The sequence below is a fragment of the Danio aesculapii genome, chromosome 3 (genome assembly GCF_903798145.1).
Source record: "Danio aesculapii chromosome 3, fDanAes4.1, whole genome shotgun sequence".
Taxonomy (NCBI): Eukaryota; Metazoa; Chordata; class Actinopteri; order Cypriniformes; family Danionidae; genus Danio; species Danio aesculapii.
Genome location: NC_079437.1, coordinates 56975459 through 56995731, shown reverse-complemented (window position 1 = coordinate 56995731; position 20273 = coordinate 56975459). Strand labels below are relative to the sequence as shown.

At 39.0% G+C, this 20273-nt stretch overlaps 1 protein-coding gene across 2 annotated transcripts; it reads right to left on the bottom strand.

Moving 5' to 3' along the window:
• Positions 1 to 273: 273 nt before the first annotated feature.
• On the bottom strand, positions 274 to 19733 carry fscn2a (fascin actin-bundling protein 2a, retinal). Of its 2 annotated transcripts, XM_056452459.1 has the most exons (5): positions 18914 to 19733; positions 10041 to 10197; positions 7376 to 7497; positions 7130 to 7297; positions 274 to 479 (listed from the first exon to the last, which is right to left on the bottom strand). In XM_056452459.1, exons 1-5 carry the CDS (start codon positions 19731 to 19733, stop codon positions 274 to 276), a joined length of 1473 nt encoding a protein of 490 aa, XP_056308434.1. The 2 variants fall into 2 exon arrangements, with proteins under 2 accessions (XP_056308434.1, XP_056308433.1); XM_056452458.1 differs by having other exon boundaries at positions 7130 to 7497.
• Between the last annotated feature and the right edge of the window lie 540 nt (positions 19734 to 20273).

Sequence of the window (20273 nt, the reverse complement as noted above, 5' to 3'; positions counted from 1 at the left end):
AATGGACTAGTTTCCAAAACGATTGCTCCAAAGAAAACAGAACAAATGTCTGTAGCTACATAAAATCTGTTTTGTTTAGTTTTTTTTTATCCTATGGTGGAAAACAGCATCACAAATAAATAAAACCACATATATTTCAGTTACTCACAAACACATGCATTCGCAGACCGGACAGATTCAAGAAAGTGAGAAGTCATTTGGTTCCGCAGATGTCATGATGAGAGCTCTATGTTTTTTCAGTGAGTCTATATTTGTGTTTTTGGCTCTATCTTCTCAGTGCTCCCACAAGGATGAGGCGTTCACACTCAGCCCGTCCCCCATTAGCGTTCCACCTTGGTCACCACGCAGGTACTTGCCGTTCTGGGCCTTGATGCCAACCCGTCCATACTCCACAAACTCAAAGAAGAAATCTTCAGGCTTGTCCCCATCTGTGCACACCAGACCGCTGCTGGAGACGTACCAGAACTTCTGATTTCCACCTGTGCCAGAGAACACAATTATACACTGTGCTGCACTCATAAGTTAATCAGGTTTCAACTAGGGCTGTCAAAATTAGCGCGTTAACGCACGTGATTAATTTTTAATAATTAACCATTAGTTGCAGTTTTTTTATTTCTGACGTGTGTTCAGAGACGCCGCATGCATAGAGGCAACCTAGACAGCCGCCTTGGGCAGCAGAATAGTGAGCGAACCCTCCGGTCTTCACTTTAATCTGCTACACCCACCCCCTCGCTCACAGTCCTAACTTTCATCCGCGAACCGGTCACTTTCGGGTTGAGGGCGGCGTGATTGCCATTTGCCTAGAGCGCCAGTTCAGCTTGCTCCGGCCCTGCGTGTGTTTAACGTGCAAAGAAATTTGGATATTAGAAGGAAAGTTTCAGTATAAAACAATAAATGTCGCATCACCAGGCTATCCTACGTTTCCTGCAGAGTTTCATGCAATTTCAGGTGCTTCACTTTTAATCTTTAGACTTTAACTGCAGTTCAGCAGTTCACTTTCATTCAGCATACTTTCATTCAGGATGTAGGGTGTACTCACACTATGTACAGTTGCATGGTAGACTCTTAATCAGTAATATCTTAATCATAAAAGTGGAGTATTGGTGTCCACGTAAATGTACTGTAGTGAAAGTGGCAGATAAAGTCGCAAGCTGTCAACGACAGCCCTATTCTCTGCTTTTAAGCTACTTCCATGAGCCCTCACATTTCATAAGTTTGACGTGTTTCCCCCATACACGCAACTTTTGTAAAGCTGCTGCTTTACGTTGCTGTGTCAGAATCCTTGCTTGTAAAATACAGCCATACTTTAGTTTAAGGAAATTTAATGAACGCGATCGTGCGTGTTGATGAATCTGAAGGGATCCCTCGTTTACCGGGTCCGCTGTACTGCGCGCGTTGTCTGTGTGTATGTGTTTGTAGTCCACTTAGAATCCAACATGGAAATCAATTTTGTGATTGGCATTGATTGTTTTGAAATTTAAATAGCACTTACATGCCTGTGTTTTTATTTCTGTAATAAATACGGCATTTCGTAATTAACCATGATTAATTATGTTTCGTGATTAATCATAATTAATTACATAAATTTTTTTTAATCATTTGACAGCCCTAGTTTCAACTATATATTTTTAAGTTATACAAAGTTTAACTCAATATTTTTAGTCAGTTTGATTAATGTAAGTTGAGATTCATTTGATTTAATTAAAAAAAAAAAAGTCACGAAAACTTGGAAAAGTGGTAGAATTTTGAAAATTCAAATTCCTGGGCCTGGAAATGGTTTGGAAATACAAATAAAGACACAAACTTTTGGAAAAGTCATGGAAAGTTGTTTGAATTGTTTACTGCAATGCACATTTTTTGAGTGTAGATCTGCAAAGGTAAAAGAGAAATTCAAAAGAATATAATTTAGAAACAATTTGGAATAAAATCCTCATTCTGGTCTTGTTTAAAAGAATAAAAAATTGAAGATTCTAGCACATGTTTGCGGTTTAAAATTAACATTAAATAAGTTTATTGTTGGCTGTAATGGCATCCACAGTGTTAAACATATGCCAGAGAAATTGTGAGTGAGTGAGTGAGTGAGTGAGTAAGTAATAAAAAAAGTACAGCGACATTTTTTGAAGACAAAGTTTTGTAAGTTTTCAGTTATGGGATTAACACCATTACACATAAATGGTGTTACTAATGGAATTACTTTTGTCAGTAACGAGTAAGCAAATAAGTAGTTTCATCCGTTACAATGTCTTTACCAATACAGACAATAAAACATTGCATTATATAATTGACTGTCGTGACAACTCTCAAAGAGATTTAGAATGGCAATGAATATGCAATGACAATGCTGATGTGTTTTGTCTTAGCAGTATAGATGTGCTATACTGCTGGTGCTGCTTTGTTTGTATGGCATAGAGACCTGCTACTGCCGGTATGTTCACAGATATGCTGTCTGAGAATGTAACACACTTCTGCTGCAAACATAATTTGTAATCCCCCAAACAAGAGGAGAACATGAAGACAGTTAAACCAATGAAACTGGTATGTATTAAAAAATAGCATTAGCAACATGCATTATCCACACAAGTTGAATGGCATGAACAAATTAAATAAATGCCCTCAAAACAAGTAGATCTATCGCCAAGACGAGTTTTTTCTACCCCCATGGGCTATGGGACCACATGTTTTCTATCTATGTGCACGAGGACTACCTTGCTGACCAATTTAATGCTTATGAACTAGACCAACCCCAACCAGACACACCTGAACCAGCTAAGCAAGCTCTTAGGCATTATAGAAACTTCCTGGCAGGTTTAATTTGAAGCAAGTTTCCGCCCTCCAGGACCAAGCAGGGCACCCTTGAATCAGATTATGTATGCCTGGGCACCCTTGCACCAAATTATGTATTCCTGGGCACCCTTGCACCAGATTATGTATTCATGGGCACCCTTGCACCAGATTATGTATTCCTGGGCACCCTTGCACCAGATTATGTATGCCTGGGTACCCTTGCACCAAATTATGTATGCCTGGGTACCCATGCACCAGATTATGTATGCCTGGGAACCCTTGCACCAGATTATGTATGCCTGGGAATTCTTGCAGCAGATTATGTATGCCTGGGTACCACTGGTGTAAAGTAACTAATTACAAATACTCAAATTACTGTAATTGAGTAGTTTTCTCTGTAATTGTAATTTACGGAGTAGTTTTAAAAATGTGTACTTACCCTTGAGTACATTCTTAGTGCTGTAGTTAGTAATACAGCATATTTTCATCTCAAAAACATTGCAAGAATCCAGTGAGGACTTCGAGAAACTTGTTCATGCTTTTATCAGCAGCAGGGTGGATTACTGTAATGGCCTCCTCACTGGCCTTCCCAAAATGACAGTCAGGCAGTTACAGCTCATCCAGAATGCTGCGTCCAGGATTCTGGCCAGAACCAGAAAATCAGAACACATCACACCTGCCCTCAGGTCTTTACACTGGCTCCCAGTTACATTCAGAATAGCTTTTAAAGTATTATTACGTTAATCTATAAATCACTAAATGGCCTAGGACCTCAATACATTACAAAACTGCTCACTGAATACAAACCTAATAGATCACTCAGATCTTTAGGATCAAAAAAACTAGAAATTGCAAGAGTTAAGTCAATGCAAGGTGAATCAGCTATCAGCTACTACGCCCCTCACTGCTGGAATCAGCCTGCAGAAATGATCAGATGTGCTCCAACATTAGGCACTGACCTGTGCTACATCCGACAGATCGCACTATTATGTCTTTCTTTTCTTTTTCATTCTTTTATAACCTGTTTTAACACATTTTAATCTGTTTTTAATCATTTTTATTATTATTTTTTTTTATTTTCTTATACTTGTCTTTTTTATTCTGGTTTATGTAAAGCACATTGAATTGCCACCGTGTATGAAATGTGCTATATAAATAAACTTGCCTTGCCTTGTATGTGAGCCTGGGCTACCTTGCCAACTGGCTTAGCATTAAACCGCAAACTATGTGTTCCTGGTGCAAAACATCATGCAGCAGGCTGATAAAAATAAAAAAAGTATAGAAATCGATACTAATTTCCAAGACTTTCCAAAACATTGGAAGTAGTTTGTAGATTGACCTCATGAACTCTGTCTGTAGTTATTTCCATTCATGATGTAAACTTTGTTGACACCCACAAAATTAAAATCCAACATGAATAGACCAGAGAAAGAAAATGACCGAACAATGCAATAGGGAGCCTAAACACTTAAAGCAAATAGTTAAACTAATAAAAGAAATATGCATCTGATTTGTATTTTTTTAATTTATTCATGTTGCAAAGCATGCTGGGAGGTATGGATGTGTTTTGATAAAGTGTGTTGGGAATTATCACCATTGCTAAGATTCATACGCCGATTTTAGATGTCTACAGCAGACCAGTTTTTCAAAACTACCATCAGCCCATTTAAACACATTTAAACTACTTTCCAGTTTCAGAATAATATTCCCACTACTCATCCCCACCACACCCAACTTTATTTACAGAAATTTTCCCAACTCATTTCAAGCCAACAAATGTATTACACAGTTATGCAATCATTATACATCTAGCACCAGAGAAATAATAATATGAATATAAACAGATCTATTCTATTATCAAGTCTATGTGGAAACTGACTTTTCTTTTCATCAGTTAAGTACTGGCACAAAATACAGTGTTTTGCATATTACATCAGGTCATCTGTAATATATTATGCTTGTTTTAATCTCTTTAGCCACCAGGTGGTATTGTAAACAAACGAAGTCTGGTGAAATCAACACTATTGTGAACCACTTGTCTGAAAAGCTTCAATGCTTTATAAGGCTTCATCTCACCATTACTAGTAGACAGAAAAATATATACAGTATATACACTACCTGGCAAAAGTCTTGTCACCCATCCAAGTTTTAGGAACACGCAATAACTTCACTCTAGTTGATCATTTTGTCATAAGTGGCTTATATGAAAGATGAAATGATCTGAGTGGGGATTGAACCCGGGTCTACGGTGTGGTTAGCAGTAGTTCTAACTACATGAGCTAAGTCAGCAACTGGTGGCCCAAGAGAAACAAAATTAGTCCACAACGTATAAATTCACAAAAAAAAAAAAAAAAGTCTTTACTGAAGAGAACTTTACAAAAAGGAGAGACAATATAATTTACAACCAGGGTTGAAAAAGTACAACCAAAATAGGAAAGCTGAGCTTGCTAAAATACATACAAAATAAAATAGACACGAGGGTCTCAACAATCAACAATCAAACAGGAACATAGCAAGCAAAAAGCCTTGAGAATAACGTAACTGGTCTCTGGACGAGGCAGCAAGAGATAGAGTTCAGGACTGAACACAGAGCAGGATATGAAGCAGTCTTATATAGAGCAAAGAACAGGTGGTGGTGATTTGGCTGATTACAAGGGAGTTTAGAGGAACAAGAGTCACTACCGCCATCTAATGTTGAGGAGTATAGGGCAAAATCTGTGCCCCCCCCTGGTGGGTTGGAGGACGTGATAAAGTGCTGAGATATTACAAAAGGCAAAGGCTTCTAGATTACGCTTATTTTACCTAAATAAAACATGATCATGCCTTGATTTTTAATTATTTAATTAGGACAGTAAGGTATGACTTTGCTTAGACAAAAGCAACCCAGGCTCAATCTGAAAAGGTAGTCCTGTGGACGTTTCTGGAGACCACGAAATACGTAGCCGGAGGTACGTACTGCTGCATTTCATTTTTTTAAGTGAACGCTGCAGGGCGGTGTGACGCCGTTTCTTTCAGCGGTTGCTGACCGTCCGCTCGCCTCCGTGTGGAGTGCTTTCCCACTGCTACTAGTTTGTCTGGTTAGCTCTTCGTGTACGTCGGCGGACTCGAGGAACAGAGAGGGGCTGACCATGATGATGACCGGATTCGAGTCTGGGGAAAAGCGGTTCCAGAAATCAGGTAAGAAAACAAAAACAAAATCCAAAAAATAAAGCGAACAAGTTCATTACAGGGTGAGAATGTTGCCAAAATCCGAAAACGTGGTAAAATCAGACAAGGGCTTTTCTTTTTCTGGACAGCTTTTGTGAATCGTCATTGGTTGGGTTTAGGGAGGAGGGTGGGTCAGCCAATTGGTCGGTCGCACAGTCAATCATTCTGTCATCCAGGCAGACAGGCGAAAGGTCGTTCGACAGCGGCCTCTGGCGGGTTTATGCGAGAACGTTCGCGCCCACAAGAGACGTTTGAGATGTGAAAAAGCACGCACAGCGGCCTCTTGCGGATTCGCGAAAGCAAAAACTGCAAAAATACGTACCTCCCGGGACGTTTTTCACGGTCTCCAGAAACGTCCACGGGACTACGTTCTCAGAATGAGCCTGGGTTGGACAAAAGTCTTGTCACTTAACAGAAATAATGTCCAGTATAGAATATAAAGTCATGCTGCAGTGGAAAAAGAATTAATATTGTGTCTGACTCCCATGAGCTTGGAGGACTGCAGCCATACATCTCTGCAATGACTCAAATCACTTATTAATAAAGTCATCTGGAATGACAAAGAAAGCATTCTTGCAGAGTTCATCAAGATTCCTTGGATTCAACTTCAATGCCTCCTTCTTCATCTTACCAGAGACATGTTCAATAATGTTCATGTCTGGTGACAGTGCTGGCCAATACTGGAGCACCTTGACCTTCTCTGCTTTCAGGAGCTTTGATGTGGAGGCTGAAGTATGAGAAGGAGCGCTATCCTGCTGAAGAATTTGTCCTCTTCTGTGGTTTGTAATGTAATGGGAAGCACTTGACGGATTTCTGTGAGAATCTTGAGTCCATGTGGGTTCCAATATGTCTACTGCAGTATTTGTGATGATTAGGATGATTCATGGGAAAAGTTATTATCTATTGCTCTTACAACTTGGATCTACGACAAGACTTTTGTCAGGTATTGTAATTATGTTATACAGTCAAGGGTCAAGAGCTCAACTAAAGCAAACACTAACCTCCAAAATAGTAAGTTCAAAATAAAATAAAATGTCCTCTTCTAAGTCTAGGGGTTTTGCACATTACTGTAATATCTAGAGTAGGAGAGTGTGGGTTCCACCTCAGTCTAATCTCAATTAACAGAAATACAACTCACTTTTAATTTGGTATCCGCCATCGCTGAAAAGCAGTGTGAAGATGTCATAAAAGGAGCGGCTGCCGTGCAGGGTGTTGGAGTTTTTGTGGTGACACACGAAGCCATTTTCTCCACGCAAGACCAGGATGGGACGATTGATAAGCTTCAGCACAAACTGCTCATCCTCTCCTGTCGAAGACATCAGCGTTATGATCTGCCTCCTGTTGTGTGTGTGTATCTGATATTGATTAATGTGTTTGTATTCACCCAAAGAGTCGCTCACTGCAGCCAGCTGGCCATTTTTCTTAGTGCACACATATTTGCCATTGCTTGCCCTCAGAGCGACTCGTCGACCCAACCACTCAATGTCGAACATGGTGTTTTCTTCTCTATCAATTATGAAAACACACATTTTATCTACATTTATCTATTTACAAGATCATCTGCATGTATGGGTGCAGTTATTACAATAAAATGTGCAGCTAACTCTGGTATAATGGGCTATATGCACAGCTAGTGTTTTTCAGCCAATGATAAACTTCCGGTTAAAGGTCAATGTGACTATTTTCAATTTTGTAAGGGTTCTTTTACAGCATCGATGTTATAATGTTATTAAAATACGCTCAGTTAAATAGACTTAAGCATTCAATTAGTTGTTCAAGCCTGAACCAAGATGACAGCCCATGTAAACGCTAGTGCTATCAGTGTAGCAGCAGGCTAGCCCAGATACTCCATTGAAAATACTGGGGTATAATACATTTCCATAATGACTTACAGTTGGTTTCAGATATAATGCACAGCTTTTATTTTTATAATATTAGATTTTTAGGCCATTCAGTAATGAAAACATTTTTCCATCGACAAGCTATTTTAATGCCAGTAATGAAGAAGTAGCCATTTTCATTTTATGGTGCATCTGAAAACATTGGCTGAATCATTTATACTACTCTTTTTTTGCAAAAACAAAAACATGACTCACGTATACTGAAAAAAGGGTATTAATTACTTTACTTTTTAAAGGTGAGTAAATCTAGTGCCTTAAAAGCAACAAGTTGACTTATCTTTAAAAAGTAAGTAACCTATTTAACTTGGAACTGTTAAGTTGACTTATTTTTTTCACCTACATAATAATTTTAAGTTTACAAGAAGTTTACTCACTTTAATTAAAGTCCACTACTAAATTTAAAAGCATCAGGTTTACTATTGTTAATTAATAAAGCCAACTAAACACTTTAAAGGCAATGGCTTTTTTAGGTAATGTCAACTAATGGTTTTAAAGCCAAAGGGTTTACTTGCTTTTTTAAAGTAAAGTTAACTAATTACTGTAAAAGCAATAGGTTTACTCACTTTTTAAGTAAAGTTAACTAATAGCTTTAAAAGCAAAGGGTTTACATACTAAGTCAAGTTAGATAATTGCTTCATCTTTATATTGCTTTAGTAAACCTGTTGCTTGTAAAGTCAACTAATTGTTTTAAGAGCAATGGGTTTACTCACTTTAAGGCCCAATCCCAATTCTGTTTTTTACCCCTTCCCCATGGCCCTTGAAAAAGTAAGTGAAGGGAAAGGGCTTTAAATTTACCCTTAAGAAATGGGACAGTACTCAAACACCTGAACATGTCATCATGTTGTGGTGAGCTCTTACTTCATTTGGGCTGTTTCTCAATTCCAAGAACGCAGTTCGGGTCTGCGTTCTTGTGGAGACCAGTCTTGCCAAGTTACTCGGGAGACCGCAGAAACAGAGAAAGTGTCCTGTGAGAAATGAGAAGCTGCGTTCTTCCAAATGGTCACATGAGCTTCACAAGTTTCCTTCACAAGACCTTAATGTGTTTACGCCTTTATGAAGATTTTCATAGTGATGTTTACTTTCACTGTTTCATTTAGGGAAACTCCTGAGACAAATAAGTTATATCTCTGAACTTTAATAATAAATCTATATAAAATTCTGCGCTTCCCACCTCCTTTATTCAGTGCCAATGACTTCTGGGACTTCTCAAGCGAGTTTTGCACTCAAGTCTGCATCCATGTGTCCTCGATATCAAGAACACATCCAGAAACTTTCATGCAGTCTCTGTTATTGCGATCTTGAGTTTTGGATCTAAACTTTGGCAGTCAATGACGTTACATGAGAACACGAGGACACAAGATCGCCAAAAACGCATATTGAGAAACAGCCATGAGATAGTTTAGCTCCCAAATTTTTGTATACCAAGAAAGAGCTTGATTAGCTGGTTCAGGTGTGTTTAATTGGGGTTGGAACTAAACCATGCAGGACACTCCAGGACCTAGTTTGGACATCCCTGCCCTACGTCTTCAAGCTTAAAAGAATTGGGACATCCCTACCCCTTCACGTGAACATGCAAAACTAGAGGTAAAAAGAAGGGCTACCCTGCTGACAAAAAACAGCATATGCTGGTAAGGTATGTTTTGATGCTGGTATGCTGGTCTTGCTGGTCTCAATGCTGGTTTTGCTGGTTTCAATGCTGGTCCTGCTGGTCTCAATGCTGGTCTTGCTGGTCTCAATGCTGGTCTCAGTGCTGCTCCTGACCAGCATTGAGACCAGCAAGACCAACATTGAGACCAGCAAAACCAGCATTGAGACCAGCAGGATCAGCATTAAGACCAGCAAAACCAGCATTGAAACCAGCAAAACCAGCATTGGGACCAGCAAAACCAGCATTGAAACAAGCAAGCCCATCATACCAGCATCAAAACATACCTTCCCAGCATATGCTGTTTTTTTTTTCAGCAGGGTAAGGGGTAAAATTTGGATTGGGTATAAGTAAAGTCAACTAATTGCATTTTACAAAGTGTAATTTGATACATTTCTCAAAATTTAAACCATATTTCAAAGATTTTCATGACTATCAAGCTTCAACAATCACATTTTGAAAGAAATATGAAGCATCCATTAGTTCAATCAACAAGCTCTTACATTTCAGTGGCTGAGGACAGAATCCCTCCATGAGTTACGAGTGTCCAGTAGTTTCCACCGTTGGTTCTGAACATGCACTTCTTCGTCTCTTTGTCGATCTCCATCTGAAACGTCTCCATGTCTGTCTCATCGTCCTGATTAGCTGAGATGCAAACTCCTGGAAAAAAGAAATTCACCATGGCAGCCTTAGACTTGAATTGATAGTTCACCCAAAAATAAAAATGCTGTCATCATTAACTTGTCAAACCTGTTTGAGTTTCTTTCTTCTATTGAACACAAAAGAAGATATATTTTAGAATGCTGGAATAAAACAGCCATTGACTTCCATACAATGTATGCCAATGGATGATTCCATACAATATTCTTCAGAATATCTTGTTTTATGTTTAACAGACAGAATAAAACCACTGCAGTGAGTAAATGTTAAGGAAATGACTTTAACAAGTCTCTACAAAATTACATAAACAAACAGTACAGCATATACAGAACATTTGGCAGCAGTTTAGCTCTGTCCTCAAAGTGACTATACTCACGAACGACTCGGATTAAGTCACATTTATTTATAGCACTTTATACCATGCAGATTGTCAAACCAGCTGATAAGACATATACTGTAACCAATGTAATCACTACTCTCTATTTCAGCTTATTTGCACCTACTGAGAATCCACTTAAAAGTACCGTTCAAAACCAAAATAACTTGACACAGTTATTCAAAGGCTCTTGCTTGTAGTCAACAACAGTGCATTAAATTCCACACAGCATAATAGCTGCGTCCCAAACGTCACACTATAAACTATATGCACCGTGTACTTTTGCACCTACACACTCAACAGCATAGTATATGTATGTAGTGTCCTCCCAAATGAAACACTAATGATTTTTTTTTACTAAGGGGAAATTCAAACCATTTCCCTGATGACCTTAGTGACATAAATGACCAAACTACCAAATAATACCTGCCATGACTATAACCGCATTCACCATCGAGAGGCGCTATAAATCACTCTCGTAGAAGAATTTTGCTTTCACAATCCAAAATAAATAAAGTTATCCAACATGTGCACCCGATAGCTCCGCTCTTTCCGCTATGTGAGCAAAGCTGCGGTCGTTGAGTGCGTGAAGTGTCTATCATTACACACTTCATTTTACCGGTTAAATAAGTGCAGCATCCGGGTGTTTAAAGTGTGTATATTATTTCAGTTTTCAATGTGAACGCACTACTATTTACACTACAAAATGGCATCGAAAAGTGCACGAGTATGAGATCTGGGACGCACCTATTGTCTCCATAGAGTGAAGTTTATTTATCAACTAATTTTGAGAGGATCATGTGCTGGTGGTCCCGCATTATTCAATTTATGATTCACCAATCAGACGATTCCTAAGCCGCTATAAATACCCTAAGTTCCATATCACAGCCATCTTCATTTTGAAGAATTCCCCTTTCCGCCCCTACTCCTCCTACTTTCCTAGATAGGTGGCATGGTGGCCCAGTGATTAGCACTGTTGCCTCACAGCAAGAATGTCACTTGTTCTAGTCCTTACCAAGCCACCCGACGTTTCTGTGCAGAGTTTATACGTTCTCCCCGTGCTCACATGGGTTTCCCCCGGGTTCCCCAGTTTCCTTCCACCGTCCAAAAACATGCAAGTTAATTGACTAATCCAAATCAGCACCTTAGACATGCTCCTAGTAAGTAGTTATCTCTTAAGAGCAATCACTATCTGTTCATTAGCTACTACAGCAGGGGAGTTCTCGAGTTCTACCTGAGCTCAAACTCCCCTCTCGCCTTGCAAACGGTAGGGAGCCCCGGGCTTGAGGATCTCATGAGCTCAGGGCTGTCTCCTGTGACAGCATGCCAAACAAGCTTTATAATCAATCATCAGCTAAGCGTGAACTCTTGAAATATCAGTTTGTTATGAAATGTGAAGAAATGTACATGAGACAGTTTGACGGGTCATTAAAAGTTCCAATAATTTGTGTTATTTGGAAAAGAAAATGCCAGGCTAGGCTACAAGGCCCTGTCCACAGAAACACATTTTTTTTAAACCACAGCTTTCCCTATGTGGTTTGGCTGTTCATCCACATGCAAATGCAGTGTCAGGTGAATGAAACGGAAACATTCTAAAAAAAAGACTTCTTGATTCTTTTTTTTTTTTTTCGAGAAAATGTGACTCAAGACATCAGAGTTTATCACTATTGCTAGCTTCTGATTGCCCAACATGGCTTTATGCTTAGTGTATATCGCCACCTGTTGGTTTGGCATTCTCTTGACAATGCGTCATAAGTGAGAAGTGGGAAGAACTTCATTAACACAAATGCATGTGGACATTAAGGATGGGGAAATGAAACCCCATGAAGCACTGAGATTTTCCCCTGATTGTTGCAAGAAAAATTTGAAGCTTGGGGGGCGTTGAAAACAGCTATCCAGTGCTTAGAAAAATGTGACAGAAGTCTACAGTATGTCAAACATTTGTCAAATGAAGTAACCTAACCAGCACACTCTCCATACTTTCAAAGTTCATTAATTCATTTTCTTTTCGGATTATTCCCTTTATTAATCAGGGGTCGCCACTGTGGAATGAACTGCCAACTTATCCAGCACATGTTTTACACAGGAGATGCCCTTTCAGCCACAACCCAACAATAGGAAACACCCACACACTCTTGCACTCTAGCTTATTCAATTCACCTAAACCACATGTCTTTGGCCTGTGGGGGAAAATCAGAGGACCCTGAGGAAGCCCATGCAAACATGGGGAGAACATGCAAACTCCACACAGAAATGCCAACTGGCACAGCCAGGGCTTGAACCAGCGACCTTCTTGCTCTGAGGCGATTGTGCTACCCACTGCGCCACTGTGCTTCCCCTTAGTTTCACTGTTATGATGACAAATAAAAGCCTGGCAATTTAGTTTAATTATCTAATAAACAAAACCATGTATCCTTTGAAGTGTAGCAGAGTTAATAACTGTACTATGGACTGGATTTCGGGTGGTGGCGAATACCCAAGTTGATGACTGGGTGGGGGTGTTGGAGACTGTACCAAAAAAGTGAGGACGTGGATAGGGGGATGGGTGAAATTATAGAAGTTTTTCAGGAGAAATAACAAAATGGGAGGATGGTGGAAGATGGGTGTAGAATACGGGAGACTCCTTTGAAAAATGGGAGTGTTGGAAGGTATGCCTTATATGATTCAATTTGCTCTGATGAAGGTTCATTTCCAGGCACACATACTGAATAAGGGCATTGTATGAAATTGAATAGTGACAAAGAAATAATGGTTGTTTAAATGCAATATATTGTTTAAATTTCCAGGTTTAGACTCTCGTCGCTAACTCATCAACCAGAGCCAACGAGAGCTTGCTAAGCAATATATGCGCTTCGAAATTATTCCACATGCAAAATCAAATGTGTATGTGATTGGACAGAAATCGAGGCTTCATTTTTCATGGGTCACATGACTCTGGGAAACCAATACTAGAAATTGTGTTGCATGCTCAATACATGTACCAAAGTTTCAGTGTCATAAGTGTGGTGGAAATTCATTTATACACATTATGAGGTCTGTTCTTTATACATTATTTAGGCCATATGTGGCAACTTTGGCACCTGTTCATTTTCTCTGTCCTTCTGTATATATTAACTAGTTAGGCTATATGTGGCAGGGAACGAAACTGCAATTCACGTATGATGACCTTGTGGGCAAAACAAACTAAATAGCAAAGAACACATTATGCTTTTGTGTCTCACTCTGCAGAAACTGGCATTGATGTATGACTGTGTGACCTTTGCAAAGAATAAAAGCTTTAGAAGACATATTGGGTAAGAATTTGTCTTCTTGACCACAGAGAAAGCCTCTTTAAAGAAAACAGCCACTACAATTTGGTGTCAGAAGTGGGATATCTTGGAGGAACATTTCTGCATCCGCGCAGAGGTGACTGATCATACAGGAACTTTGTGTCACAGCCCTGCCCCACTCGTTGAGAGTTGAGGGATTAACTGCCGGGCCTGGGGAGGAATCCCACTGACATCTGGGAAAAAAGAACTCAAGTGGCATCTGAACTGTCTGGTAAGAGACAATTTCTTTGATTATGACTAAAGGAAAATTGAACAGGTGCCAAGGTTGCCACATATGGTCTAAATAATGTATAAAAAACAGACCTCATAATTTGTATAAATGAATTTCCACCACATACAACACTGGAGGACATGGAGTGCAACATGCATGCACACGAAATTGTGTTTTTATAATGGCAATAGTGGTACAGTTTATAAAAACTTGCACAATACAATCTCTTTTCAAACGTTTTAGGCTCTCAAAATGCCATAGTCCTGCAGATTAACCAATGTAATCTCGTAGCCATTTGTAATTTGTTAATTTAGTGGCTAATATTTGGATTCAGTGGCTAATTCATTTTTATTTATATGATCTCATTTATACATTTTAGTACAGTTTGCTCGTCCAACAATGATAGTTGTGTTTAGGTGTTGGGGTTTTTGGATGACACTTTTAAAAATCTTACAATTTCTTTAGTATTCGTATGAATTAGCCATTTTTCGGGCAACACATTAAATAGTTACATTTCTTTAAAAATTGGGCTCGGTTAAAAGCGTCAAAGTTATTTGTAAAAGCAGAACAATAAAGAACTATAGTTTTGTTAAAAACCCTCTAATTGGTGTAAAATAATGATAGTGTCATGTTATACAGGCAGATATTTGTTGGTGAACTGATGTATGGACTTTTTACAACCAATATTCTTTTCTGATTTCCAATTCATACAATTTTATATTAAGGCTTTTATCAGAAACTTTGTGCATGATCGTGTAAATTCATATTGTCAAAAGTTTTTGCAAATCTAGTAGCAGATTTACCTGTAACATGCCAGTACTCCATGCACCTGACTGAGTCTCAGTAAACCAGAGATCACGCTGCTTATCTCTGTCACTCTCTCTGAACCCTTGGTTTAAATAACAGCACCAGCAACCGTCAGGTCTATTCCAACCAGTCGAAGTGACCAGATTGTGTGCGCTGAGACTGAAATTAGATGCTTCAGAAATATCTCTGGACTGCCTCCTAAGCCCTTTACTGGAGTAATCCCCAACATTCACCCTGGCAGCCTGCCTGATATACTGTAATTCCTTCAATCCGAATACATGAGGCCTAATAAGCAAGCTAGTGCCTTGATCTTTCCTATTCCAGCATAAAATAAGACAAACAAATGTTTTAAAATGATGTTTTGCTGTTGTGTTCTCCAACAAACAGAAGTCAAAGGGGAAAATTGTGGAAACAATAGGTATTTTTGCAACTCCAATGACTGACACTAGGGGTGCTACATTTATTAAATGTATAATTTTGTGACATATCAGAGTAAACTGGCTTTACTGAAAGCCATTCAAAAACAAGTCTGTCAATATATTTTCACAGCTTGCTTATTGACCTTATTCTTCAATGCGGAAGTGCGCTCGTTTTTGCGATTGTTTTAGAACTTCCGATTCAGCTGCCAATGGGAGAAATGACTAGGAATAATAAACAATAGAAAACGGTCACACTACTTACTCTACAAACAAGTATTTGCATGACAATACAGACAAAATAGAATAATATAAGAAGAAAATATCAGTTTGCAACACCAAGCAGCAAAACGAGCTGTTTTTAACGTCTAAAAATGAATGGAAGTGAATGAGACCGGAAGTCTCGTGCCAAAATGATTCAAATGGCTGCGCCCGCTCGTACGCGGTGAATAAGGTGAATAGAACTTAAATATATAAGCAAATACACATATTTTACATTGGTGACTTACCTATACATGACTTACGCACTTTTAAAATGCTGGGTTGTTTTAATACGATACTTGGTTAAATGGACAAACCCAACAGTTGTGTTGAAAAATGTCTATTAAATTTAATTTAAAACAAAATTAACCCAACTTTGTGTTTAGCCATATTTGGCCCAACACTGGGTTTAAACAAGCCCCCAAAAATTTAAGTGTATCATGTATAGGTAATTTTCCAATTTACAAACTGTAAACATGTTTATATATATACCAGTTTTATAAGCAAGCAGTGAAAATCAATTGTGATGCTTTTTTAATTTTTCTTAACGTGCATGTATACCACTTATAATAAAGGAGCTAAAAGCCTGTACATATGAGGCTGTATAGTAGCAATGAACAGCAATGGTTACACTTTCTCATTACTGAAACTGGTATCAGTAATCTTTCTCATTACTGAAACAGGCACACAACGTCGACATGACATCAGATTGGAATTGTGCCCCAACATTTTGGATTGTTGATTTTTGTTTGGAAATGAAAATCGGGTTGTCAGGTCAACGTCAATGTTTACAATTAACGTCATTGTTAGACAAATGTTGCATTTTGGTTACTTTCCAACACAACCCAAAATCAACAAAATATCAACGTCATTTCCTGTCATTATTGGACGTCATTATAACATTGTCCTTAGATGCCTAAATCTAACCTAATATTACCATCTTATGAAGTTGTGTGTCTGCTGGGAAAAACTTGCCTTCTCTTTTGTCACAAGGCCTTTCACAGAGGGATGTTGATCCTAAAATCTTGTTCTTGAGTCTAGAATCCAATTTTGTGGCTGAAATTGGCTGAGAAACGACAATGGAGTCTAAAATCAATAGGTCTATTTTGTCTTATAGAGCTCCCAAATACTCTATCATCACACTGATGCTGTGACACATTATCCAGAATTCTAGTTTGAAATGGAAAGCACACATTTAATTCACTAATCCCTGTACTTAAAGGGACAGTCAACGCTAAATTTACAAAACAAAAATGATGTTCTATCAAACCTGTTTGACTCTCTTTCATCAATGTAATTTTACAGTGAATGAGCGTAAAAGAGTCACAGAAGCAGCACAACATTGATTCACAAGACTTGTGTGTATTCAAGGGGTTTCTGCCCTTGCTCTCATTGGCAAATCGATGAGAAAGATCCAATTTGGCAACCGAATGTTCATTTGAGGCTAATCTTTTCAATGAATCAGTTAATCCACTGTCTCAGTAAACTGAAAACCTTGGTTAACATACTGGCAAGCTTCTCTATTAAGATACAGATAAATCAAATAATTTAATTCACTGTTCAATTTATTTATTAATTGTTTTATTATTAATATTTATTAATAAAATAACATTTCTGTAAAGTGGATATTTGTTTTTTGGCAAACTGTCCATTTAAATCTGCTGGAAATTTGTGTCTGGACAGTGGACAGGATAAATCCAATTCACTTGACTGCTTCCTGCAGGGAATTTAATGGTGTTACTGGACGACCTTGAACCTGTAGACAGACCTAAGGGTGTCTGCACTTTGACCTGTTTGCAATTTTGCAGTGCATGGATTATCTAGGAAATGGACAACTTTCTAAAGCTACACGTCTTTATCTAAAAGTTTCATAATACACGTATCAAGGCAATGGCAATCGCCAATTTAGACTTCTTGGATGTTGATATTCAAGCTGTTGCATTTCTGATTTATTTAGTCAAGATTCATACTACAGCTTTCAAGTTCTGCCCAGGGTCAATATCAATGTTCACTTGATCTGTAGACAAACTCTTAAGAGAGAAGTGCTTTCTTTAAAACGTATACAAGTTGGTCATTTTCATTTTAAATGTAATCAAGTAAATAAATCTAGTATCATGCTACTAGATTAATGGTTTGACCATTCAACCAAGTGATTTGTGATACAAACCACATATTGCACTACTGATGTTGTTAATGCTAGCTCCGAAAATGAAAGATACAGCCAGACAAACAACTGACTGAAGTTTTCTAGCTGGCATTTAAGTTAAATTCCTTTGAATCTTTCATGCAAATGGTCATTTGGCAAGTGTGTTTGACTGTATTCGGTGTACTTAAGATAACAATGTCTCATAGCCTTAGCGCATCAGCAGAGATCCTTTTATCAGATTTATTTACTGAGTGTTTTGACTTGGAGATACAATCCTATTCCTGCAGATCTATCAGCGTCTAGACTAGAAGAACACACCTGTATCATTAAACCACTAAATTCAGGAGCACTTGTAATTAACAACAAATGTGTTTAATTAGGTTTTGAACAGGTAAGTGGATCTACAGAAACCGAATACTTGTTTCAGTGGGCATTGCACACCTCTGTTCTCAAAAACAGAATATTTCTTATGCATTGTTTATGTGGTTGACAGAAAATCCATCATTTTTAAAAGCTTGTTTCAACTGTGTTTGTGTGTGCAACAATCTGTTTGTGAGCATTTGCACAGTGTTTCTTTATAAAGTAGCATCACCAGCTACTGACCACCTGCATGATACAGCTTGTTTAGTCATTTTTGCTGAGTACGGATTATTTTGACAACAATGTCAAACTTTTCAACAATGCAAATTTGGTTTTTAGTGCATTATACATTTTTTGACCAATAGTAATGACTATGCCAGAGCTTCTCAATTAGATTGGCCATGGACCCACTTTTTCCTATGGACATTAAGACAAGCGCTTTTTCCTCTTTTTAGTATATACGCAAATTAAATCGACTAAAACTTAAATAGCATTCCCAACCCAAACTAGTACTCCAGTATCCACTAGTATCCTCCCTGGCACCAGTAAAGCCACTTGCATTGTACCGCTTTCTGCATTTCTCCCATTAAAAATCAACCAAACCTCTACAACTGCTACAATCCAATCTAAAATGGCCTTTAGGAGAACATGTTTTCTCAGGTACATAAACTGCACCTGACAGAAGCGGCAACGGCTTTCACAAACAACGTTCAATATAAATTTTAAAGTCACACATCACAAAATCCCTCTGTGACCCACTAGGACTATGCCAAGCCAACACATGCCATCAAACACACAATCGCCGCTTACCTTGACGGATTGACACATATCTTTTGTTGGCTGCCTGGAAAACAACTTGTGGGTGGCTCTCCTCCAGATCAAACAGCTCATCTTTCCCTGGTCTCGTACAGCGGCCTGATCTCAGGGTGCCCGTGGGGCCATTCGGCGAGAGGTACTTGCCTTCACAGTCTTTAAAGGCCAGCTTTCCAGACTTGAGCTCCAGGGTGAAGCTGGAGTTAGGGCCGTGCTCCATCACCAGCTTGCCATCATTCCTAAGAAAGCGGTTGTCACAAGTCTTCAGACTGTACTTGCCATCCAGGTAAACCAAGGTGATCAGCGAGTCCACACCCCAGGGGATGTTGCTGTCCATGGAGATCTCATCTTCTTGGGTGGACAGGTGAGCATAGCGCTTGCGAGCTACACTTAGCAGGTTGGCCTGTGGGTGAAGAGCCAGGTGCAAGGCCCACAGCTCAGACTCTCCAATGGTCTGGGCGAAACAGGAAAGATATTCTGCAGAGCCTCCAAAATAACGTGAGTATGGCTCAGACTGCAAGGCCCAGCGTCCATCGGACTGCATCACAATCAAGAAGCGGCAATCTGTGTTCGGCACTTCCTCTTCGCATCTTACCTTGCCATCTTTATCGGACGATAGGTAACGTCCGAGGTGACTGCGCAAGAAAACCACCTGGCTGTCCGGGTCCTGCTCCAGAGTCCAGATCTGTTTCTTCTTCATGCTGTTTCCAGATGCATTGATCTTGAAACCAAACGCCTCTGCAGTTAGGTATCGATTTTCGTAATTAATAAGTCCAAACTGGAGCTTTAGAGCTGCACTTATTCCATTTGTAGACATTCTGTTTAGATCTGCCTAAAGTATTGAGTTAGATGCAGAATAAAAAGGTAAAACACCTTTGACAAAAAGAACAGTTGCTCAGATGCTATTTAAAATATAACTTAAGTTTCTATGCTTCTTCGTAGTTTCTTGCCTGTTTCTTCTCAGTTGTCCTTGTGAGTTTGTTTCCGTTGGACACTTTATTGTTAGAGCAGCAGTCCCAGTCTACAGCAGGTTACCTTTAGCCACTTGTGCATTCACACAGATGACTGTTTGCTGCGTCTTAATCAGCCGGGATTAAACTCAGCAGGGTGCAGCACCTCAATCCAACAAGCTGATGACACACACCAAGACTCCTCCCTTTTGTCCTCTGGCAGATTTCTCTTGATCTCTCTCTCTCTTTTTCGTTTAACATCCTAGATCTAACCTTCTCAATCTCTTCCAGTGTCCCTTCAGCATTGAATCTTTGTCAAAGTGATAAAACCACATTTTAAAGAATTTTGCACATTGTACACAATGTATTTTTTGCCTATATATGGTAGTGTTACAGCATCTGAGGAT